At 37.0% G+C, this 26,180-nt stretch overlaps 1 protein-coding gene across 1 annotated transcript in view; it reads right to left on the reverse strand.

Moving 5' to 3' along the window:
* Window positions 1-23,223, reverse strand: part of insra (insulin receptor a) — a 63,512-nt gene extending 40,289 nt beyond the window's left edge. The window contains exons 1-2 of the mRNA XM_038291942.1: window positions 23,136-23,223; window positions 10,403-10,951 (exon numbers count right to left, since the gene is read on the reverse strand). Of these exons, the coding sequence (XP_038147870.1) occupies window positions 10,403-10,951; window positions 23,136-23,223 (637 nt within the window). The remainder of the gene's footprint in view (window positions 1-10,402; window positions 10,952-23,135) is intronic.
* Between the last annotated feature and the right edge of the window lie 2,957 nt (window positions 23,224-26,180).

A 26,180-nucleotide genomic window follows, 5' to 3' on the forward strand; every position in this document is an offset into this window, starting at 1 on the left:
AAGTCACCCGTGCATCCAGAAAAGCACCAACTTCATGATTACAGGGGTTCATTACTGGGGTTATTTTATTATTTTATTTCCTGGTTACCACTTGTTGGATGCTCTGATTAAACGGCTGCAGCAGGGCTCGGTTAAGATGAATCGGGGAACAACAGGAACCGTAAACAACTTCATTAGCCGGCTCCTGCCTCCGCTAATAGAACGAAAACACATCAACGACATGAAAAAGCACTTTTTGTTTTTAATGTCAACCCGACGCCACCGTCATCCAAAACGCAGGATATCCAGTTTGTCCGTGACTAGAATAGAAATGATAAACACCGTGTTCTCATTGATGGGCAATTACGTCGCCTGTTTGGCAGGCAAATGACGCACGTCATGGCCCTGAATCTTCATTTCCTTCCGGATACCAGCGGCAGGTTAGAATAATAAATAATCACTGACCTAAACCCCAACTCTGACTGCAAAATGGCATTAAACACAAATTTGTTCCTTTGGCAACATTACATTTTTTGGGCTTATTTTTTTTTTTTCCTTAAGCTAATTTAAATATTTTTCATTCTGTATAAAGTTTTGAACGGAAGACAGAGTTTTTCGTCTTTAATCTTCTAATACAATAACTATAATTTGATCTAAGAGACAGCTTGATATTAAGAAATGGGAATAAGCTAGGTACAAACAGTCAAAATGATCAAAGTTTGGGGAATTTTAATGAATATATATATATGAATATAGGAAGATCACAATAGGAAACTTGGCATTGTTGCTCTGACAAAACCCTGATGAACAGACAAAACTAATTTCTATGTTTTCTTTGTATGTATGTTTTTTGGTTTTGTAAATTAAGGCTGGGCAACCAACTTTCCCAAAATGACTACAAAAATAACTATAGATCAGGGCTGGATCGTTGGTTGAAAAACACATATCTTATGTCATGAGCCCGAAGCAAACCTCTAAGGTCTGCTATGTGGTTCCGATTTGTCCTGCATTCAGGAAAAAAAAGAAAAAAGAAAAACAGAAAAAAGATGGAATCAGAAAGCAATGACCTCTTACCACTCGCAGTGATGCACCTATTTTTCCTTTTAAAAAAAGTTAAATACTTTCCCAAAATCAATCTTCTGTATTTTATCTTGCAGGTCTTATGAGTTCAAAATGGAATTAAACTGCTCTCATCTACAGATTCAAAAAAAAAATCTCAAACAGCAGAAGCAGAAAGTGGCATGTTATTAGAAAAAGAACTTGATGTTAAATCTTGTTTGGATTCTGGACTAACTTCTTAAGCTTTTTTCAAGTTACTTCAAAATCTTCTATTAAACCATCTATAAATGAACGTTATGTAAAAAAAAAAAAAAATTATGTAAACACTTGGATTATTTTATTTTTTATAAAAGTCATAATTTGTTGATTTAATAACATTTATTTAGAATAGTTTTAGGATGAAAGGCCCAGCTCAAGTATTAATCTTAAGTTACCATAAAACAGGTAAAAGGCCTGTTTCATCAGCCAAAGGAGGAAAAATCAAACTGTCAGGTGGAGGAAAAAAGAAAAAAGAAACTAATCAAAACTGAAGAAGAATTTCATGTAAATAAAAATTGATGTTAAAAAAAAAAAACAAAAAAGAATGCTGCTTTTATTTGGGCTTAGAAAGAAACAAATCTGTTGAAATGTTCTAAAAATGTAAAAAAATTTAGGGTGCTCAGGATCTTTTTTTATTATTATCTAAAGACAGGAAAGACGGCTTGAATTTAAACAGATTAATTGTTTTTAAATAATTAGATAAAAAAATGAAAAACACTCACAAGGAACAGATTCCATCAAAAGAGATGGCTGACACCGAGTTCAGCTTTCCTTTTAAGGTGAACTGTTGATCACAATACTGACCGATGCTGGTCACATTTTTTTTAAAGGATTGTGAGGTGGAAAATGCACAAAGAAAATGTATGATAGTTGTATTAGCTTCATATTAAATAAGGAAATTACAAGATTATTCCCATTTATGTATCAAATCATAAAAACATAATCTGCTGTTTATTATGAGGAAAGAATAAAATCCACCAATTTGATTTGTAAAGAGTACAATCTACATCCTTTCTGCTTAAGGATCAAGTTGGAAACTTAAGTAAATTTAAATTTGATATCTAATAAATAGGGAATAGGGAGGGAAATTGATTTTAAAACATTTGTTCTTTCAATACTAATCAATAAAGCAGCAGGTAAAGAGCCTGAAATCTGAACAGCGGTGGCCCGGGGGGGGGGGGGGGGGGGGGGGGGGGGGGGGGGACACACCAGTCAGCTCAGCTTCAACAAATGCTTGAAATGTCTGGGATTCCATGGGAAAAGGCTCCAATAGCTGCACAGAGTGGGTTTGTAGGTGCAACTCCACAAAAGTGAGTTCCAGAGCAGTTAAGTCAGTCTAAAGAAAAAAAAAAGACATATGTGGCGGGTGTGTGTAAGGAGCTGTAAGGCTAGCTTAAGGTTTGGAAAGAAGCATTGTACGATACGTACAGCCCTAGAGTTGGAAAAGGGGGGGAGGAAAGCATATTTTCACTACTTTAATTTTTGTCAGATGTGATCTGGTGACTGTGTTGCATCCTGGATAATCCACCACTATCTTAACAGTAAATTAGTAGAACAGCCAGATCAGAAACACAATGCTTTCTTAGTCTTTTATTGAAGATTTACTGAAAATCAAGTAGCCTCTTAACTTATCAGCAATGGCGGTGAACACAGAATGATACCCAATGGTGGATGGCACTCTTGACTGGTTTACACTTCAACTGTTGCTATGGGCTGTTTAAATAAACAGCAGCTTAAACTGAAAACTGGTCCCAAAAAAAACCTCATCTTATAACAGTTTTTAGTCTTTTAAATGAGATAACAGAAAACGTGTGAAGGTGACAAGAGCTGTTCAGAGGAAGTCAGAAGCCTGGATCTTAAATCTAATTCAGAAGGTGCAAAAAAACAACTCAAGAAGTTATGCAATGAGGGTATGCAGATTTATTTCTTTTAAATACATTGATATTTAACTTGAACTGTACAGAAGGACTATTACATATGAGATGGGCTGTGAAATGAATTTAAAACTGATTTAAACCAGTCATCAAAAGCAAATAGTTACAATTTTTCTTTGCCATATTCTTAATGTGTCTAACATTACCATAGAAATCTTTCTATCTCCCCAGAGACAGGGAGCAGCAGCCATGTTTGTTCACATCCTGTCTTGCTGACCTCCAGGGGTCAAATATCAGATGTATTTTGGTCTAATGATGTTTCTGTGCTACCAAGCCTTTACTCCAGCCCTCGCCATCCATTCATAACTTCAGAGCGGAAACACACCAACAAAGGGAGGAAACAATTGAGGAGAACTTGGCCAGCTTCTACAACCCCCATTGTTTGGAGTGGAAACGGACTGCGGCGCCAGCGTCAGCTGTTACGTTTGGGAGCTGCTGCAAGGTCAGCGGAGAGGTTCACAGAGGTTTACACTTAAACAGGCCACGTCCTCTGCCTCGCATGATGACCAGCCGTCATGCTTTTCCTTCCGATATGGCTGAAATGAATGACCAATGTGCTCATATTCACGACTACATCGCACTGTTACTCCCCTGTATCCTGGCAACAACACCAAACAGAGGCCGTCCTCTGTCTGCACAGATGCAGAGGTTATATCCGCATGAGATTTATAGCGCCTGTTACTGTTACACACACATAGAAAGACCCTCACCTACCCATCAAATCGCTCCTGGTGATTGGTGGAGAGGCTTGTGACATGCACTAAGGGTAAATTTGGACCCTCTGTTAGGAGAAAAGGTCGTGTCCTCCTTACCCAACATGGGTCATCCATAGTAGAGGCCTAATTTGAAGAGGTCAACAAAACAGACACCCTGCAGAACAAGGAGTTAGGAAAGCCTCAACTCAATTCAATTTAATTCAGTTTATTTATATAGCACCAATTCACAACATGTCATGTCGAGGAACTTTACAATTTAACCAGATCATACAGCCAGATTCATTCAAAGTTTTCTATCTAAGAAAAACAAGTTGATTGCATTGACTCATTGGCTCGAAGGCAATCCCTCACACTAAGCATGTTTGTAGCGACAGTGGAGAGGAATGACTCCCTTTTAACAGGAAGAAACCTCCAGCAGAACCAGGCTCAGTGTGAGCGACCTGGTTCAAGAAAACCGACTGTGGTTCAAGGAGACAGAAGCAGACAAACAGTAAGAACCAGAGATACACAAGGCAACTGTCAACCAGCTCCACAGGCAGCACCGGATGGGGCCGTCTGCGGAGCTGGTTTACAGTTGCTTTTTGGCTTCAACTCAACAAAATACCAATCAGGTTAAAGAAGCGAGAGAAATTTATCATCATATGGGACCTCATTATGACCTCATTATATATATATATATATATATATATATATATATATATATATATATATATATAAGGGATGGAACGGTTTATAAAAACCGTCCGAACCATTCGGTTCGACTGTCTCGGTTCGGTTCGCGTGTGTTTCGTTCGATTCATGCGCTGCTCCTTTTTCTCATAGGCGAAGCATGTACACTCCAGAGCAGAAGGTGGCGGTACTGCGACCAAAGCCAACCATCAGTAGTAAACAAGAAGAAGAAGAAGCGAAGCAGTGTAGCCGGGTGTAGCAGAACAAAATCATTTGTTGTGGAGAATTGTGCGGGTATGGCGAGTGGGAAAGACAGGAGTTGGAAGACGCGCCAGCAGCACTTTATAGGTCTGCTGTATGGGACCACTTTGCATTTAGAGTGACCTACGATGACGGCAGAAAGAAAGTTGTGGATAAAAACAGTGTGCAAGCATTGTGCAACGCGTTTTGTTTATGCTAACAGCAACATTACCAACATGTCATGCTAACCCCGAAATCCCACATACTCCGTCAGCGCTCTGCTTCGCCTCGCTGCGCTCCAGACCGCCTGCACAAAGCAAAGCCTACAGCCTCCACTGTGGCTCCCGCCCGCTCCACTCTGAGTCCCTTGGAGATGGTAGAGGGCATGCACGAGATGATTAAATTCAAAGCAGCAAAACATGCGGAAATGATCCATGGTTTCGGCGGATCATTAAAAATAATTACAATTTATTATTTTTGGGGGATTTTTTCATTAATTTCATTAATTTTTATTTCTTCATTAATTTTTATAAAAAAAAAAATTTTCGGTGTAACAATAAACATAAACCAAACCGAACCAAAAACCGTGACCACGAAACCGTGAACCAAACCATGGATTTTGTGAACCGTTCCACCACTACATACATACATACATACATACATACATACATACATACATACATACATACATACATACATACATACATACATACATACATACATACATACATACATACATACATACATACATACATACATACATACATACATACATACATACATACATACATACATACATACATACATACATACATACATACATACATACATACATACATACATACATACATACATACATACATACATACATACATACATACATACATATATATATATATACACACATACACACACATATATATATATATATATATGTATGTGTGTGTGTGCGTATATATATAAACATAAATGTAGAAAAGGAGGACAGACTCCTGTGAGCGTCTTGTTGCCAGCTGAGAGTGGATAATTAGGATCTCATTCCACACTGTGTGTAAAATATAAGCCACCTGGGAAATACAGGATCATTTACTAGATGTAGCTGTGAGCTTATCCGAGGTCAATTAGCAGACATGTTTCCACTCAGAGGAGTTGCTACATTGTTTGTTTCATTCTAAGTCAAATTTCTAGAGCTCTCGCTCTGGTTTTAGCCAAATGTTTAAGTTCGAGTAACTCTAGCAATTAATTTAGAGCAGTTAATGCTACAGTGGTGATGGTTACACAACATTGGATAGATTGATGTCATTTTTATGCTATTTATTAGCAAATAAAGTCTAACAAATAGAAAATCCAGACTGTGTAGGGAACATTCTACATTGAAATAACTTTTTTAGTCAGTGCCACATTTAGAATGAAATCAAAATGTATTAAATCAGAAGTTGAGTTGCTTTTTGTTGGGTTTTTTGTTGGCTTCCTCGCGTCAAAGTGACGTCTGCTTGTCTTTTTTTGTTCTTAAATGTATATTAAATTCTCCTAAAATAGGTTATTGTGTAATAACACCAGCAGCAAGTACCTTACACGCTATATTTTCATTGTTTACAGTGGCAGGGCCTGCAACTTGTTTCACAAGCGTGGCTCACTGCTTGTTTTCAGTTGCTCTTTGAATTGAGGTCAACTCCCAGGTGGGATTGTTGAAATAAGAACACATTTTGAAAAAGTTAATTTCTTGCAACTGTACTGTTTTTATGAAACAAAGGGGCGCAAAAAAACCCCCAAAAAATTTAAAACAATTTAAGTTCCATCCACATGGAATCCCCGATAAGGTATATCCATATAGGTATTTTTTTGTTTAGGTTCTTTCGTCTGCATGATTCAGGCGTTTAGGGTCAAATCTTTGAATTAAAATTTTAAATGTTGTATATATGCAACTACTATAGCTGTCAAAGAGAAATAAGAGTGTTAAAAATATCTATTTAACTAGAAAAGAAAAACGCAGACTTTAAACAATAATAGAAAATCTTAGTATTATGAATAAAATGATGAAGTCAAATCTTAATTTTTACCATCAATAACATACTGAATATCTGAACACTGATGTTTGCAACTTTATTAATAAGAACCATTGAGTTTAAAACACTGGGGCTTTTCACCAATCTTATTAGAGCTTCTTTTCATCTAAGCTTTAGAAATATTCATCTGTGGTCTAAGGTGGCAGGAGACACTATAAGAAACTTTTTAAAACCAAGTCAATTATATAAACCAACAGTCCGCCATCTAAGACGGTGACACAAGACAATTCCTAGCTGAGATCAGGAGAAAAATTAGGCAATACAAAAGATGGAGGTAAAAATATTTAATGGAAAAAGCCTTTCAAATTATTGCCACTATCTGATAGAGGAAGAACAAAGTGATCCCCATGAATTGTCAACAGACACACTGTTCAACTGCTTGTCCTAAACTACCGATAGTCACAAAACAACCTTATAACTAGTTGTGTAAATTTGCAAACAGTTGCTATTTTTCTGGTCATTTAAGTCATGATCCACCAGTATGGGATCTTAAACATTACATAAATAAACATTTATGTAAAGTTAATAAAGCTCTACAAGCCTCCCTTAAAAATAGTCAAAACCAGCTACTTTGGATTTCGAGGTCATTTATATTATTATTATTATTATTACTACCCAAGGTTATTTTATTTGTAGATGGGTTTTTATAACCAACCAATAGTCATTAATTAACTCTGGTCTGTTTTTGTGAAGCTGAAATGTTTGGGAATCTCTGATTAAATGGATGTTTATGATACATTTTAAAGAAAATGATAATGAGATCGTGAATTAATCTAACAAAAACAAGCGTCCCCTTGCACTATTTAGGAGCGTAGCACTAATTCTTGTCGTTTTGTAATAATGTAATTGTCTTATTAAACTGTGAGTCTATGAGCGCTTGCTTGAAGATGGGGAGGATAATACACCGTGTTTGCAGTAATCAACAGTTGCAATATTTAGTAACTTGTAGATTTGTTTTGAAAGAGACTAAATAATCTTAACACCAAAACAGTTCTCTTTAAACACCATTTAGTTGCAGTGCTTTCTTTTCAGGCTCAACTAATGCTTGTTCTCTTTTATCATCTGCACAGCTTACATTAAACACCCCTTAAATTTGAGTTATATTGGGGAAAAATTTGATGTCAGTCTGAGTAGGTGTTTATTTACTTACTGCAGCAATCCCTGCAGCTAAGCGGAAGATGCAACTGATTCAATTTCACATTTAAATGTAAAAAAGTTTTTCTTTTTTTAAAGGGCAGGCTATGCGCTAAAAGTAGCGACTGTGTAGATTAGAGAAGAAAACTTTATGCTCTGCAGTCGTCCTGTGGTTCTAGCTGGTGCTTAACGGGTCTTTTCATGCTTTAGTGAAAGTACGCAGAAAACCGCAGGTCCCAGACCACAGCACCACAGGTCCTGCCTATGCAAAACACCTCCCCATGACTCGAGGGCAGCCCTTTCCCATCATCATCTGGTATTGATTGGCTTTCATAAACTGGCACAATTACGAAATCATTCTGTAAATAACTACAGGAATGTTGTAAATATGAACGAGAAACCAAGCTGCTCAAATAAAACGCAGACTGTTTTTATTCCTGTCTACATTTTGAAAATTAAATAAGAACAAAATATTTTGGATCTTGGCAAAATTTCGGCCTTTTAGCAGACTGACGTTGTCTTTTTGTTTTACAGTGAACACAAAACAACACTCACGCCTCAGTGTTAAACTTCTTCGCCTGTTATAGATGGAGAACAGCAGCACTGCAGCCTACTGAGGGAGAAACTATTCACAGGATGACTGGGAAGGAGCTGCTGTGTGCAGCATGGTTTAAACTGCTCTGACACAGAACCGGGTCCACTAGTTTATATCCAGCCCTGACATTCAAACATAAAAAACAACCCAACTATAACTACACACCATAACGTCTTCAATCAGATTGAAATTTGTTTGTGATGCTCTAATTTGGCACCTTTACTTTATGTTGCTGTTTCATTCATTGTCCTCCAGAATCAAACAGAGCTGATTTTGGAAAATTTTAGAGATAGAACAGAAATGTTTCATTATTTGTTTCCATTTATTCCTTTTTTATTTAAAGAGTTTACTTAAGGGGAAAATAATAACTTATTCATAATAAGAGAACTGGGACCTCCTAAGAAGTAACAAGCAACATGAGAATATAGATCTATAAAAGATCAGGGTAAACAATATGTAGCTTATTGTGAGGTTCATACATAAACATTATATCTTTGTTTTTTATTTGTAACAACATTTCAAGAATAACTATTTCTCCCATTGTCTGGATGGTGTTCTAGAATTTTGTGGAAAATATCAGTTCAATTCACTTGCAATAAAGCTGTAACATGGCTAAAATAAAGCGCTGTGATTACTCTCTCAATGCAGTAGAAGTGTGATTGAAATGCATAAAAAAAGTGTATTCATTTGCTACCATCATCTAAATTATGACATTCATTTAGATCTGTAATTTTTTTTGATGATTAAATATGTAAACATTTAAATGAAATCGAGTCATGCTGTTACCAACAGAAACGCACTGCCCTCCAATAAAGTACATTTGAATTAAAACGGCACCATCTGAGGTCAAAATAAACTTTTCCAAAGACACAAAGATATAGATCTTCCATCTAATTCTATGATTTGCATTTGATGCATTTATGATATGATACAGATACTGCAGCTTTGAGAATGAGCTAATTCTCATATTGACCCAAAACGATTTTAGTAGGAATCAAACATGCTGTAGAAAACTAGAAAAGGCCTCATCAAGTGTTATTACTAAAACAGGGAGCAAAATTTAACAACAAAAAGGTATGAAAACTACTAACCCATATAAAGTTAACCCATGAGTTACAAAAAACGTTTAACTGAAGCAGAGAGTTTGTATCGGCATGAAAATATCTGAGATTTTAGATGCCGGCCTTTGAAAACCAATATTAGTTTTTTGGCCAATATCGGCCTGATATCTGATATTAATATTGGATCAGGATATCCCCCATTTATTACTATTTAACGGTGTCAAGTTTTATTTCCATCAGCTTTTTCTAATGCACATTCTGAAGTAAAGTATGAGAAAAACTTTTTAGAAACGGCAAAATCTATAAAAGAAAAAAAAAAAACAAGAAAAAAACTCCCTCAAATTCACAAAAAAAAATGTTCCACTCGCTTTACTTTTGTGAAAAAGGGTTGATGGAAAAAAAAAAATGAAAGATGGAAACAAATCTATCCAATCAACTCTGACTTGGTGAACTTTAACCTGACGTGACTGGTTTGCAGTTTCCGCTGTCGGCATCTTCCTGAATGTTCTTATCATCGGCTGGAAGCAACATTACCATTGCTATTTGACATGTTAAAGTAAGAACAACTTGCCTGATAGCAATACATCCATTAAAACTGTCCTCAATTGCTGATCTGTTGTAAGGTTCCTGTTTATTACAGCCATACGCAACGACATAATGTGGACATGATGTAGGACATTACGTTTTATGTGGTGCAGTTAATTCGCTTTAAATGACCCCAAATTTGCATTTCCTTTTTTTTTTACTTTTACTTAACAGTCCTATTTCAGTTGGATGGAAACACGGCTTAAGTTGAATGAGACTCAACTGCCTTTAACCTGTGATAGTTTGATAAACAAACAGGAGAAGCAGAAATAAATATTTTGACGAGAGCGCATTATTGCTGAAGCAAAAGAAAATGACTGCTTACTTCTTTGACAGTGGTTCTGTGTCCAGCAGCGTTCGCTGAAGTGCCCGTTGATGGTCGTCGATGGGCAGGTGGTCTTTCCAATGGACGCCCCGGGGCAGACGTCGCCGCACTCTCTGTCGTTTTTGTTGGCCACGATGTAGTTGTCCTCCACCGAGTCAAGGATCTTGGACCAGTCCAGGGTGGAGAGATAGCAGAGATCGGGGTTCTTCTCTATCCTCACCGCGCCCCTGGTGATATTCATCAAGCTGTAGAGGCCGATCTCTCGTAGCTGGATCATCTCGAATATCACCAACGCATAGTTGAAGAACAGGTTGTTGCCACGGATGACCGTCAGGTTAGGGAAGAGGCTGCTGAGGCTCTCCAGACCGTATACTCTGAAGAGCAGCAAATAGTCGGTGACCACTATCAGTTTGGGGAAGCTGAGACCTTGGAAGTCCTTGGGCTTGGTCCCAAACATAAGTAAGATCTTTAGGTGGCCTTCGATCACAGTACAGTTCTCAAGCAGTCGCAGGTTGGTCGCATTGTTGCGGATGTCCTTGCTTGAACAAACTGAGAAAACAAGCAAATATAGAAACATTTGTTAAAAGCAACATTAGGCTTTAAATAGGCATAACTGAGGATAAAGTAGTACTCTGTGAAGCAACATCAACTAATCTGCCCTCTATTTTGTAGGTTAAAGTTAAGCATTGTCCCCGACCGTACATTATTCTTGTGTAATTGTCTGCTGAATTTCACCAGATGTCTGCCCTGTACACAGGACAAGGCCTCATGGAGGGAGGAAAGCACCAACCTTTGGATGATTAGAGGGGATGTTTTATCTTCAAACATGTGTGGTGTCTCTAGCTCGGATGAAGAACAGACCATCTAAGATGACATTTTGTTTAGCAACCACATATCTGACTGTGAACTGCTGTCAAATATGGAGTGCTGTCATTAGGGAAGGCTGTGGTCATCCCTAGTTACTGCGTGTTGTGGAGCCGAGTCTGCAACTCGCAACAACCATAAAAAAAAATAAATACATTTGCTAATGCATTAAAAATATGCGCCTGTGAGGGCAGCTGAAGAACTAATACTTCTGTATTGGGCCAGCGGTAGATTTGTAGCTTTGTCGGCCCTCACCCAGACACACAAATCCTGCTCGATGAGAATTCCTCGACTGCTATTGTGCAGTTTGGCTGCATTTTTTCTGTCTCAATTGCTTCCAACTGTACTAAAATAAAAATAAACAAGAATCCAGCGATTGGCCATTATGATTCTTACAACCCCTTCAAACACAAATCATGTAACTAGATAGACTAGGTATTAAACATAAGGAAAGTACTTCAAAAGTAAATTAAGTCGGAAAAAAAGGGAGAATCTTACTAATCTTTCATTCCAAATGAATCTCATTTCTAGGCTTTTTTTTCTTTTTTTGTCCAACTTTTAATTTTGATCTCTGTACAGAGATCAAACGTTTAATATTAAATCTTTAAAACCTGAATGTAAGGAAGGAATAATGGATGGGTGGAGAACAGGATAGCCAGGTGAATCATTGGATGTTTCCTATCATATATCTTAGCGATTTCCCATGTAATGACTGTATATCACCCAGTATTGTCTTCAGACATTCTGCTAAATGTAACACTTAAGGTGTTCTGTACAATAACATATAAAAGCGGTAAAGATCAGCTCCACTTTCCCCTCCCTAAATCTCTTCAGCACATGTTCCCTCTGACATAACATAAACAACGACGGCAATAAAGATTATCCCCTCTGCAGGTGCTACTCCGGCCGCATTCCAGCCTCAGTTTTCCAGTCAACGGAAAGACACAGCTGGAGGTGGCCTGGTGAGTACTGTGATGTGTTTACTGCCCTGACCCACCGCTAAGCTGAGCACATCAGGCCAGCTTGGCAGCCATGAGGAGAAAGAGGTGCAACAGCTAAAAGCAGCTCGTTTTACACCATCTGCTGAGTAACATTACAGGGCAAAAGAAAAACAACACTTCATTTATGACACCAAGACATTATTCCTGGGATTATCATGTGGCAGTAAAGTGTTCATACATCTTGAGTTTTTATTTTTTTCACATTTTGTAAGATTGTAAAAAGAATCTAAACAAACCAGAAACTATTAAATCTATTTCTTAAGACATAAATCTCTTGCAGAAGCATGATAAAATGCAGAAAATTTGAAATACACACTTCGAGCCTTCAGCTTCACCTTAATGCTCAATATGAAACGTCAGACACGGATGCCAGAGCTAACGCCAGCTACTGAAATCCTGGCACCGGTTTAAAGCCAAAATGCAGTGGTATACATCGAACATGAATGCTAAAATTCACACTCATGTACTCCTCTGTGTTTTCATTCAGTTGTAAACCAGAAAGTATTAAAACAGTGACCCATTTATAGCCCTCTTTTAAATATTTATCTAAAACAGAAGCTGCAAAAGACTTAAAGTGAGAAAAGAGTGGACCTTTCAGCAGGGCAAGAAACTTAAACCCATTATGTGCATCTATGCATTAGAATGGCCTAGTCAAAGTCCTAATTCAGATTAGAAATCAATGGAAAACAGTTGAAAAAATGTATGTTTATTAAATACAGTCTACTTTCCCATATTTAATCCATTCTTCACATTTAATTTCACTTAGGGATTAATAAAGCACTTTTAAATTGAATCAAATTCAGTCTGCCATACAAAACAAATGACAATTTCTTTTGATCTATTGCAGGAAATCCAAGTAAAATATGTCGAAAGTTATGTTTGAAAAGAAACTGCCCAAACCCCACAGCATCCGCAACCCTAAAGGAGCCCTCCCTCCCTTTCTGTGGGTCTTGTACAAGTGGAAAAAGGCGAATCATCACAGGGCGGCGAGTCCAAGCCCCTATCAGTGTACACTTTCGGTCAGCCCAGTATTTTTAGCACCACATTCCCAATAGAGAATCTAATACACAGCAGTCGCACCAATAAGAGTCACGCTGCAAACTGGAACATGGCAGTCCTGGTGTGTAAGTGAGGAATTTCAGAGCGGCAGCATAGCAGGAGGTGTTTGAAGACCGAAGCTTTCAGTGAGCAAAACTTGGACCAAAACAGGTTTTAAGAACAACAAAAACTTGTACTCATGACAATATGGCACAAGTTGACCAAAAATAAACCAGATCCTCTCCTAAAATTAAATGTTCTCTACACGGTGAGGAGTTGCAGACAATACAAAGGTTACTATGGTGACAAGGAAACCTCCAGGTCTCCATACATCCCCTAATTTAGTCAGACGAGGCTGGAAACAGCCGAGGGGCTCTGAATAATCAATTGGAGCCAATAAAGAAGGAGATTTTCATTGACCGCAGACAAAAAAGGCCTAAAACACCTGCATCTCTGAGAGAAAGGAACATTTAGAAGGTGATTTGATTATATTACTTAAAAAACTAAGCAAGAAATAAAATTAGTAGCTAAAGGTTATATAACCAATACTTGTATTGACATTAAACCGAACCTTAAGTAAGCAGCTAAAAGGTGCTCAAAATTTAAACATGATGTCTCACACAAAGTGATAAAAAAAAAAAGATCTATGACCAAGAAACCAAAATATTCAGGAAGTTTTCCTTTGATCGCCCCAGACTGGGAATATCCTGTCTGACTACAGGTTTTCATACCATCGATGCATCATTTTGATTTGTAGCATGTTAACATGCGAGTATGAGAATGTTCACAGGCGGGAAACAAAAAGAAGCCAGGATGCCTTATGTGTTTGTCATATATTTAATAAGGGTTTATTTGACAAGAAAAAAATCAGATTAAAGAGTATGGGTTTGCTCTGGTCGATAAATTGGAATAATGCTGCAGTTCTATTTCATTTCTATATCAGATCTTCACTTGGTCACTATTCATTAATAATTATAATTTTGAGTATTATTTGTTTAATAATAGCTAATAAACAATTTGGGTTGGGAGAATTTACATGGTGAAAAATATTGCAGAATAAAAGAAAAAGAATCAATGCTGTTACCAAACTTTTTTATAATTTTAGGCATGATACATTAACAACTCATAAACGTCAGACGGGGGAAATTAAAGCTTAACATCTAAGATATTCTGAAACTGATGAATATCTCTTATATATAGTAAGGGAAGAAGGGAATAAAGTTTTATTTCTCTATTGAGGGTACATTGAAAGGACCACCAAGGACAATACCCTAGGTTTCTATTATTTTAACTTAATATGGCAACATATATTGCCATTCTTTCAATAAAATAGAGTAATTATGTTTTCTTCCTTTATCAACTCATCAGCTTACTACTCTTAAAGCCCTACTATACACGGTGCTGCTTTTGGATTTAGTGAGTGGTGCTTAGAGGTGGTCTGGTTCACTTTAATCGGGCTGCAATCAATGTCAATGAGGCATAAAGGAAATCCATAGAGCTTGATCACATTAGAGAGCTAGACAGAACGAAAATCCACCCACTAGATCTGACCTCTGTGACCCCGCTTACAAAACTCTGCGCAATATATGCATGAAGCGCTGCATAAATAACGCAAAAAATAAATGCACTCTAAATCATGACATTACTCTCCACACATCTAGATAAATGTAATGGTGAAAGCATCACCTCAATCACAAAATGAAGATGCCTTCTTATAAATGAATTGAAGTACTGCTTCAGAACAGCAATACTGTAATTACATGTCGGTCGCCCCTGCAGAGGCTGAGCTAGACAATATGTCCACTTTGATCTCGGCAGCAAAAACTCTCAGTCGCAATACATCTGCAAGCCTCAGCAGGCCCACGCGGCGATCTAAGGACCTAGGTAGATGTGGGTAAAGGGGGGTTGGTAGCTGTTAAGAAATGCGTTATATATTTTTGCTGGACCCTATAGAGAGGTGGGGCCTCGATATGCATGCAAGGATGCAAACATAAGAGTCCGAGTGATTGCAACACTTCCCCTTTTAAAGTTTTTTGCTGCTGTTTTTTGTCAGAGAGACTAACACTAAGCAAAAACATAAAAAGCACAAAAACCATAATGCTTAAATATCCTTCCTGACTATCCTACACCTCCCTGCAAAAATGACTCTGAACAAGTTTAGACACTTGATTTTAAAGAATGAATTATGATGTAAGATTATGTGCATTATTGTGCAATCTTTATATAGTCCTTGTCACCAACTTTAAATAACTTAAACTTGTGTTCAAGCTGGTAAAACCACTTAGAAAATGACCAACCTCTATTACCCACACTCATATTTCCTTCCATCCGTGTCCATTTATCCATTTTTTATAATAATTGCTGTCATCAACTTTGCGTTTAAGCTCTGTTTTTCCTCTCCATATAAGGCCCGCCTGGTCCAGTACTTTGTGTTTCTCTCCTTCGTTCCTGGGCAGATCATCAGTGGAGTTACTGCTGCTATTTGCTGAATTTTACCCCATTGTTTTCTTGGAAAATATTTCTGGCTCAATACCATTCTTCTTACCTGTGTCTCGGTTTTTCAGCAGGACGTCAGGGATGCATATTATTAGCACGTTATCAGCTGACATTCACTTTAAAACTAAATATCAGACATCAGCCATTCCACCAATGCAAATATACTGATATAAAAGGCACTGCTTTAGTGAAAAACAAGTGAGGATTACATCTTTAGGGTCAGTGGGTTATATGCACCCAATTGATGCATGCTTTTGCTACAGCAGAGATGCTGACATAAAAATGTTGGTGGAGTGGATGTTTTTGTTCTTAAGTGTAGGAAACAGCTGAAGTGCTATTTGCAATGACTAAACAGGAGGGAGAAAACATCAGTGTCTGTTAGTAGAACTGGTTATCAGAGTTGTAAAATACTGGATTCCAAATTTGTGCATCAAGACATAGATAAAGCCATCGCTGTCATTATCTGTGTTTCTACGCCATGTTTTTCTTTCTGTTGAAAATACTCTTAGCGCTGGACTTCAGGGATCACGTGGGAGTAGAGGCCAGATTCACTGCTGCTATTACAGCACTTTCTGTCGTTCCATCTTGTAGAAAGTATTCCATGTCCAATGCTTCTCTGCTGAGTTGTGTACCCGTGTCTGACAATAAATTTGACAAACCAGTCCTCCAAAGAACCAACAGAGAAACGATACTGTGTTTCTCCACCAATGCAAGGAACTCCGACCCAGTGTGTTTAGCTCTGTCTCAATCCTAAACAGGGCTATTAAAGGTGCCACTTGGTTTTACACCATCCTAATATTTTCAAAGGAGGTTCTTTACATGATGCTTGTGTTTAGCTGTGTATGTTTCTTGAAAAAGCCCTTTATTGTGTTATTGCTACTAACAACTATGTAGCCTCTTTCTTTTATGTTTCTGCTCCCCTGATTATCTGCTTAGTAGCTTTTATTTTCTACACAAAGCTAATGATGGAGATATTGCAGCCTTTAGCCAGATTTGGTCGGAAAATTTACATTTCTATTAATTTCTTATTTCATATCGATTTAGTCTATTTACTTACTGAAAAATGTTTTTGCTCAGTCCGTTTCACCTGCAAGGCCACAAAATAACTGAGTGAGGACAAGAAATACTTATCCTCATAAGAAGCCAGATTCTTTCTTAAGGTTTATTCACAATGTTACCGTTTAACCAAAGTGTCTACAATTTATTTTGAATCTGATTACTTTCCATTATTGCAAGAAAGGCAGACAACCTCTGTCTAGATCAGAACAGGGCTGAACATCATACATGCATGACATTGTGGATCTCCTGTTCTTTATTTACTTCGCAAAATAAAAAAAGTGCAGAATGAATAAATCCATCTGTAGGAGCTATTTCTCTATTTTTGTTTAAGAACTTAGATTATTTAGTTAGTTTGTATTTATTTAGTTATTTGTTGCATTTTCGTTTGAAAGTAGTTGCTTAGAATACAATTATTTCTTAGTAAATTGTTTAATTAGTTAATTGATTTTGTCTGGGTGTCTGGTATATAGATACATGGACTCCAGGTAGCTCAGGTGAAAAGTGGGTGGGCTTATGGTTTTTTTACCAGTCTTCCAGTCTTCTAGCTGCAGTCTACCAGGCCTTTCAGAAGGCAAGTCACTCAGCCTTAATCAGTGAGCACAAAGGCAGAAACCAGGCCAGGAGATGTGGCAAGTAGTCTTTTTGAGTTTTTGTATCATGTTTATTTTTCCTGAAGAAACCTGGAATAAACTCACCGAACTGCATTTTTCACGTATTTTGAGAATTTTTTGTACTGCGTAAAACCAGAAACCCACTATTCCTCAAGTGACTATTTGATTTACATTTATTTTTTGCTTCTCATTTTTAAGTTTTTTCATAGACAACTAGTCACTACACCATCGATCCGTTTAACTGGACTGTATAGTTGAATACATGACAATTTGGTGTTGTAAAAGCAAGATTCTCCTACAACTGATTTTTTTCCAAGGACAGCGATAGTTGCAGCCCTAAATTTAAAGGTATAGTGGAGGATGTTCTTTTTCCTTGTGGATCATCAAAATAAGTGGTCCTCCTAATTGTCAATCATTCTGGTGATATGTTTACATAAGGCCGTCTTATGTGCTTGTCCCCATTTTCCCGTACCAGTGGTGAGTCTGACATAGTTGAAAAATTTCAAATCTTCTTTTGGAAAGTAAGCTTATATGAGCGATGCAAACAGCAACTTTTAAACAGAGCGTGGATGAGAAGAAACGGGCTTGTTCACGCTCTCGCACACGTTTAATAAGCATTCCCTCTTCAGGAACGGGTACAGGGTTGTGTAGTTGCATTTTTTTAAGTGGAGAGGGCGCTTCTTCTCAATAATTTGCAAAAATCCTCCACAATACCTTTAATACAAAATAGATCCTTCTCTCCTCTAAATTGCATGAGTAATGAATTAGTACTACAAAGAATCTAGATTATCGATAAAGGAGAACAACAAATAAGGCCAAGTTAAAAAGATGATGATAAAAATAAAAATCATGATTTCTGGACTTACACCCAACTTGCATTAAGTAAATACAACACAACACCTCCATGGAGTTTTTTCATGCATTAAATGCGGCTTAGTTCATTTAAAGACATGATTCCCTTAATATGTCAGCAACACTATCCTTATGAAATGAACTCAAATTGCCCCGACATAATCTCTTGTTTTTCGACTTTTAGATAAGCAGCACGTGCTAATCTGAAAGCACCTTGAGGCATTTGACTGATTTGACACTAAAATGTCAAGCGTGGTGCTGAAACAGCTAATGTTTGGGTAATCATCCACACTCTCCATGGCCATTTAAAGAACTTTGATTTTGTGTGGGTGTTGAGGTCAACACATGCAGTGGGATAATAATTACCTCTTAAGAGGCAGTGTGTCAAAGGTAAAGATCTGACACAACAAACCTTCCCTCAGATTCCTGCGGACAAAACCAAATGCAGAAGTGTGCTATCACTTAGCGCGTCATTGTTTTCTCTTTTTCAAAGACAACATGTCAGACTGGGTTTAACAGCTATTGTAACATCTGACAAGAACAATACGCATTGTTTTGTTTCCATGTCAAATGTACTAATGAGTTCGGTACCAGAGACCACAGTGGCTGTTCACACATGTAGAGTTACTGTGATGACAGTTTCATTTCTTTATGATTACCAGGGGAACTAAATCAGGGCTGGATGTTTGCTACCTTATTACACGACTCATACGGACCGGAGCGGCGCCCAACGACAGGGTGCCGGAGGCTTTGTGGCGAGCTCCTGCTGCTTGATACACTGGTTGGAGAGATAGTAGGACAAGAGGCAGAACAATCAAGTAATATTCTGCTTTACAAAGATTCACACAAAGTTATAGCTTGGAAGCATGATCATCTGTAGAGAAACGTGTATACTATGTAGAGCTAAATGCTATACTGACAGACAGTACCTGCTATGTCACACTGACATGTTACAGTCCAAACATGAAGGTATTTCATGGTAGATGAAAGGCTAAAATTTTAAAAAATTTAACTGAAATTACTAGAAAATGACAAAAAGATTTTCTTAATTTCTACAAAAAATCTGAAGTATTACGCTGTGATCGGCAATCGGCAGACACTGATTTTGGTGTCCCAAAAATCCAGATCAGCACATCCCAAATCAAGGGTAAAATCTGACTATAGGACAGCAGGGCTGAAAATTGGATGTCAAAATAAGCCTTTTATATGAGTCAGTTATCGATCAGTGTTTTTTTAACATATGTAAGATAAGAAACAGGGGGAAAAGACCAACATTAAAATGTTACCCGAGTCCTATTTCAACATAATCTTTGAAAATAGTTCAGTGCTACTATCAGTCTTGCTTAGTTAGGCCATAAGAGATTGAAAGGCTAACTAGTTCCTCTACCTACATCCCCCAGAATGCCATACAGTTCTGGATTGAAGTCCATTGGAGTTATTAAAATTGTATTATAAGTTGTAAGTTATTATTGCCCAACCCTACAGCCCAGGTATTAACTGTGCATTCCACTCAATTGGGCCTTTGGAGGTGTAACGAGAATGAAGCCATTGTTGAAAGAAACACACAGGACATAATGGGGACAAAGCAAAAACACTAACTTTTTTTTTAGGAAAACTGCACACTTCTTTTACTTTGCCCTTGTGGACCACTTTGTTTAGGTCTACGACATTCTGCAAGACACTGAAATTCACCTGTAATGTGACCTAAAAAAAATCCAGAACTAAAATGTTAAAGCCGCAACAGCAATGTGGTTCCATAGATCAAACGGGTCGTAATCCTCCAGCTGGTGCCAAAACCCGATTCATACAGCCACTGAATATAAGCTTCCATTATTAAAGTGAAACTTTCCATCAAGCTGAGCTGGACAGCGACCAACGTGTAGCTCAGAAGCTTTCCTGCTAAATGATTCTTGTTCAAACTGGTTTATGATATCTCTATACTGTCTCTTCCCCACAATCTGGTCCTTTCTTTCTGTTTAAAGTAACCCCTAAAGGAAAACTACTGATCTAAAGCAGTCAAGTGAGTTTCAACACCACGCTGTCAAGTGCACAAGAGAGGAGCCTCTCCTAAGTCATGATATAGAAAAACAAAGGCTTTATAATGATTATCAAAAAAGGACATATACCAATTTAAAACCATTAGAATGAAAAGACAACCTGTTAATTTCATATGCAAAATCTATAACAATTATATGCTTTTGCAATATAATCGTACTTTAACAAAACACAATTTCAAATGGCTCTCAATTTTTCATCACATTTAACAATGTGAGACACTAGATTTCTCACTGCAGCCCTTTAGGTAGTGGTTATACACTTAAAGTGGGCTTGCCACCACAGAGAGGCTGCTATTATCTAGCATGATCCTTATATTGTATTTAATTTCCCTTTGGGATGATTCAAGTATTTCTGAATGGAATTGATCCATGCATGCAAATAGAAGTACGCACTTTTTAATAAAACAACTAGAAGCTTGTGATAAGTGCAAAGGAAAATCCCAGAATCACAAGAACGGATCCCAATATTGGTTAAAAAATGTTCGGCACTAGTCGAAAATACCTTCACTTTTTTAAGTTAAAGGTGCTTAAGGCAGTGAAAACAAAACGTGGAATAGCCCTTAAGCAGTTGACCAAAGAATCATAAGCAAAATCAAATCAGAAGCTGACTTTAGCTTCATGCTCAGCAACTCTATACCACAGCGTCGTCAACGTTAATGAGGAGTTATTATCAGCGTGATCATTTTAAAAATGTTGTCACAACCTAAAAGGCTCTCGTTATAACATTTAAATCGAACAGTAGGTTAGAACAGGAAGCAGTCTCACAACTTTACAACATGGTTCCTTAGAAGAACAACTAATATTTGCTTTATGTAAAGAGCGCTTTTAAAAAAGCGAATGTGTGCAAACATTGAAAAGTCTCTGGGCGAAAGGCAGAAGGATTCATTCATTCCCATCACCTGGGTTGGTGAACACAAAGGGATTGGCAGGAGCTGGAAAGAGAGGCTTATTGTTGCATTCTTGCGCTGACCGCAGCATCGACCCCAAAGCTTTCCATCTACAATAACAGGGGGCTAATTCGGGGTCCGATTCCCAGACTACTTAATTGGGACAAAACATTGTGTTTACAGTTTCTGCTCGGTCACACAGCCGATAAATGTTAACCTTTGTCCCTTGAATGCAATCACTGCATACAGGACCGCTGCTACAGTCAGCATGCCTTCATCAGCTCACCATCGCAAACAAAACAAGAAATTTATACATGCAGTTCTGCAGCAGAGTACCTACACTATTCTGGAGCAATATGGGGATTTAATTGCATGTTTTCAGACAAGTAAAAAAAAAGAAAAAAACCTTTATAGACATATTTTTGCTGTTTACTACAACACAGTGGTCAGTCCAAAGGATATATCTAAAATAATAAAGTTTACCAAGGAAAACATTGTGCTGATTGAGCTATGTATCGGTGATTTATGGCAAAACTCTTTAAGGACGACTGACATATCAAAACACCGGGTTTCCAAGTAAAAACAATAGCTGGAAGAAAAGGTGTTTTGTCTTAAACTGCTGCCCTGCAGTCGCCACTTAAGCTCAACACTGAGCCTTTCAGTTCTATCCTTATTTATGGTGCTGTCACTTTAAGAGTCTTTTTATCTTTGCAGTCTGGTTTCATTTGAGGTTTGATTCCTAAAAAACACCAAAACACAGTTTTTCTTCTGACTGCTGAAATATATCCAACTGTTCTGTGGGTGAAAGACTGGTCCCCCCAGGATGTACCACAGAACTTAGCAGGAAATCACTCCTATCTGTAGATCAAACTGTTTAAACCCACTAATGCTGCATAAACATAAGACTTTTCACCTTTGCAGATTTTTAGTGCAGTACAGCAAACTTAATAAGCTACATATTAAGCATAGTTTTCAAGATTATATGTGTTATTAGAGCAACTAATTTATGTTTTTTCTTTGTAGATTTTGACTCCATTCTGATGAAAAATAGAATTTTAGGAGGTACTTTGCAGGACAGTTATATCCATAATGATAATATTATCAACAATTGCTTAACTTCAAGTTTAATACCTTATTTCAAACTTTTATCGTGTAAATACTAATTTAAGGCAGCTACATATTTTAACTTATTTGCCTAGAATATTTAGCTTGATTCTTAAATTCATAAAATGAAGTTTATTAAAAAGTGTATATAGTTAAGTGAAAATAATAATAAATCAAACTTTTTCCAAAAAAAAGTCAGATTTTTGCTCTAAGAAAACGAATTATACGATACATATTATATTTCAAATAATTAAACACATTTAAAAAAACGAAAAAAAGGAGTAAAGAATAATAAAAAAAAAACTAAGAATAAAACGCATGACAGATGTTATCTGTGTGATGTAACTTACAACCAATCAATTCACATTAATATTTCACTAAAAGCGGGAATCTTTTTTTATACATTTTTTCCCGTTTTGTAAACTTTCGAAATATGTAGCTGCCTTTTAATTGTTTTTTTTTTTATCTTATCTTATTTTTTTCTCCTACTTGCTTTGATTCTGTTTTATTTGCCTATATTTTAATCATGTAAAGCACTTTGCATTGTCTTTGTACTGAATTGTGCTATACAAATACATTTGCCTTGCCTTGCCTTGCCTTAATCAACAGTTAATAAACATCAGCGCGGTTTTTTTTATATTGCACAACTTTTTCTTTATTTATTTGCAACAGGAATGATGGAGAGCAAAACAAGACAACGTTTCTGGGGCATATTAAAATCAATAAATGCCGACAAAATAACAATTGTTTGTTTTGTTACTTACTTTCCCCGTGCGCTCTTTGAAAACTCAAGGCAAAGCAGACTGCGGCCAAAACACAAGCCAAAGTCCGGAGCCACATAGCTGCCACCATCCGACCGCCGCTCCGGGGCCAAAATACAAAATAATCCCGTGCAAAGAGGTGGAGGGAAAAGTAGTCCAAACCGCTGGAGATATACGCTCAGGAAGCGGGGTTTGTTTGGCAGCGTGGGCCAACAGGTAAACAAAAATAAATAAAAGACATCCCGGAAGATGGGCGGAGGAACGTGTCCAACGTGTTCGCTCAAACACAGGCTAACGCTGCAGCGGCTACAGCTAGCCTCCCGGTGAAAAACAGCCCCGAACTAACACCGCTACCACACATAAGCACTAATGTTGTCGCTTAAACATCCAGGCTGCGTAAAACAGGTCAAAGGCAGCTGCTCCGCGTCCACAGAAGATAACAGGAAACGGGAGACTTGTTTAGCTTGTTGCGGCCGTTGGTAGCGCTAGCTCGGGAAGCTAACCCTGGCAGCTCCGCTTCTTCTCAGCAAACCTCTGCAATCAGTTCATATTTGGAGAAATGTAGGAAGGAAAAAAAAGTCAATCGATTGCAATGCATCCCGCTGTTTCTTAGAAAAAAAGAACAAAAACGCATGAATTAAATCCACACAAAAAAGCTGACCTTTATTCAGAGGGATTTGTGACATGCGTGGCGCAACGTTACCGTGGCTCGTAAAAGAAAAACAAAGAGAAATCCATTAAAGAAAAAAATAAGTTCCTTTTGTTAACTTGTTAGATATTTCTGGGGTTAGTAATCTTAGTATTCCTCCTCAGGCTTTGCAGAGATTTCACCGCTGTTAAAAAAGGCTGACAGACTTCTGGCAGCTGAGAAGCGCTCCTCACCGCTTTTTGTTTGAGAGTTCAAACTAAAGAGGTGAAAAAAAACACGCTCCCAGTTTACCTCACGTTATGCAAATCTGCTGCAAAAAAAAAATCACGCATGCATGTGGATAATTAGAAAAAAAATGTTCGGGTTTTAAGTTGAGTTCTCCTGCACAGATAGCGGTAGTCTCCCAGCTCCTGCAGGATCCCCTTCTCCTTCCCAGGCAGGCTGTCCGCCAGTAAACAAACCCAGCCGGAGACACAGAGGGGCTGCAGGGGAAATACGGACTGGAGCTGCATGGATCACTAATCCAACTGTTCCCACACTGACTGTCATTTTCAGCCTTTAAACATCTTATTCTACTGCTTATCAAAATGATATAATCTGAAACATGCAGTTAGATGAATAGAAAAAAATATACCATGTAATTATAGTTGTATTGTTGGACATTATTTCATTAATATGTTGGACTTGTTTTATATGTAAATATTAACTATTGAGGTTTTGCTCCTGTTTTTCTGAAGATCTTTTTTATTGTGTGTATATAACAATATTAATTATAGACATTTTTGGTCATGTCTAAAGAAGAGAATATTTTTGTGGAATTCTTATTTTGAGTTGATTCATTTTCAATGGCACCTTTTAACTTTGGGTTATGGGGTCACTGCTCAATAAATAAATAAATAATAAATAAATAAATACATATATGTGTGTGATGGTCACATGTTTGCAGGTTCTTTTTTCTGCTATTCAAAGGAGAAGTCATTGATCAATAATACTTAAAATATAAAACCATAGATAGATAGAGGATAACGATTCTGTGTCCTCATAGAAGAATGTTTATTCAGTTGATGTTGAATTGCTTGACCTTTAATTGAACAAGCTCAGTTTACCTGTTTAGATGTTTAGAGCATTATTATTCCAGATCAGTAATAACAGAGTTATAGAAATAAAGGGTATATAGAAAAATCTTTCTTTTTGTAAATATGAATTAGATCATAGCTGCTTCTTTTATTTTTGCTATATTGTGATAAATGGATATACTGTTGGATTACGATTATTAATGTGATGTGATTCTAATTTTAATTTATTTATTTCATATGTTAAAATTAGAATATGTATGTATGTACTTGAGATTTGCCTATATGTTTAAAATTATCATGTTGATAAAGCTTATTTGACTTCAAATAGGACAAGCCAAGCAATAAAGGAATTTCTATGCAAAACTAAACAAAAAAACACAAAGTAAATATATTAATTCTAAACAACCTAAACTCTACATCAAATATATGAAATAGCTCATTGTACAGTGACAGATAGGTATACAGTGGTAACACTGATTAAAATTAAGCTGTATTGTTTTATAAGTAGCATGGCTGCACAGTAGTCTATAGATTAATCCCCATTTACAGTTTAAATTAGTCTTGGATTCAGATTTAATCACACTGATGTCCTTAAACTTGATACTTTCAGATGAAAGCTTTTTTCTGTTAAATATTTAGTTGCAATAGAGACACAAAGATGAGCTGGAGTAAAGCCATTGTAGAACAAAAGCCATAAAAAAGACCTTCTTACACAGATCATATAAAGAACAGAACAACTATATGAAACCAAAATAGAGCTACATGAAAAGGACAATATGTGAAGAAAAAAGTTTTAAATATGTCTATGTCTGATAAGACTTCCTGTTGTTAGTAACTTTCTAAGTTAGATTAATTGTTTTCTACTTATTGCTGAAGAAAAGAGAAACATTGTATTGTACTGTAAGGAAATTGTACCACCAACTGCATTATGCTAAAGGAAACATTGAACAAAATTATATTCAAACAGAAAAAAGTACAGTTATGAGTTTTTAGGTACTGTTATATCCTGACAACCTGGCATGTTATCTGTGAGTTTATATTTGTAATTGTTTTAGCAGAAAAAAAAAAAACTTTTCCAAAGATTACTTCACTTCTCCTTTTTTATGTTAACATTCTATTTAAACAGTGTAGGTGATATCCACACATGAAGCCCATTAAAAGCAAATCCTAAGGCTGCAAAGATATGGATTAGGTTTTTGATGCTGTTAAACGAAAAGCATCCTTGAATCTCATCCGGACTGGACTTGGCATCTTGTCTTTATGTAAACTGGTCTTATTTTAGAAACTGGTGGGGAATAGATGAGGAAGGAAAGTGTGTCTATA

This window comes from Cyprinodon tularosa, unplaced genomic scaffold (genome assembly GCF_016077235.1).
Source record: "Cyprinodon tularosa strain WSP-4 unplaced genomic scaffold, ASM1607723v1 ctg304, whole genome shotgun sequence".
Classification (NCBI taxonomy): domain Eukaryota; kingdom Metazoa; phylum Chordata; class Actinopteri; order Cyprinodontiformes; family Cyprinodontidae; genus Cyprinodon; species Cyprinodon tularosa.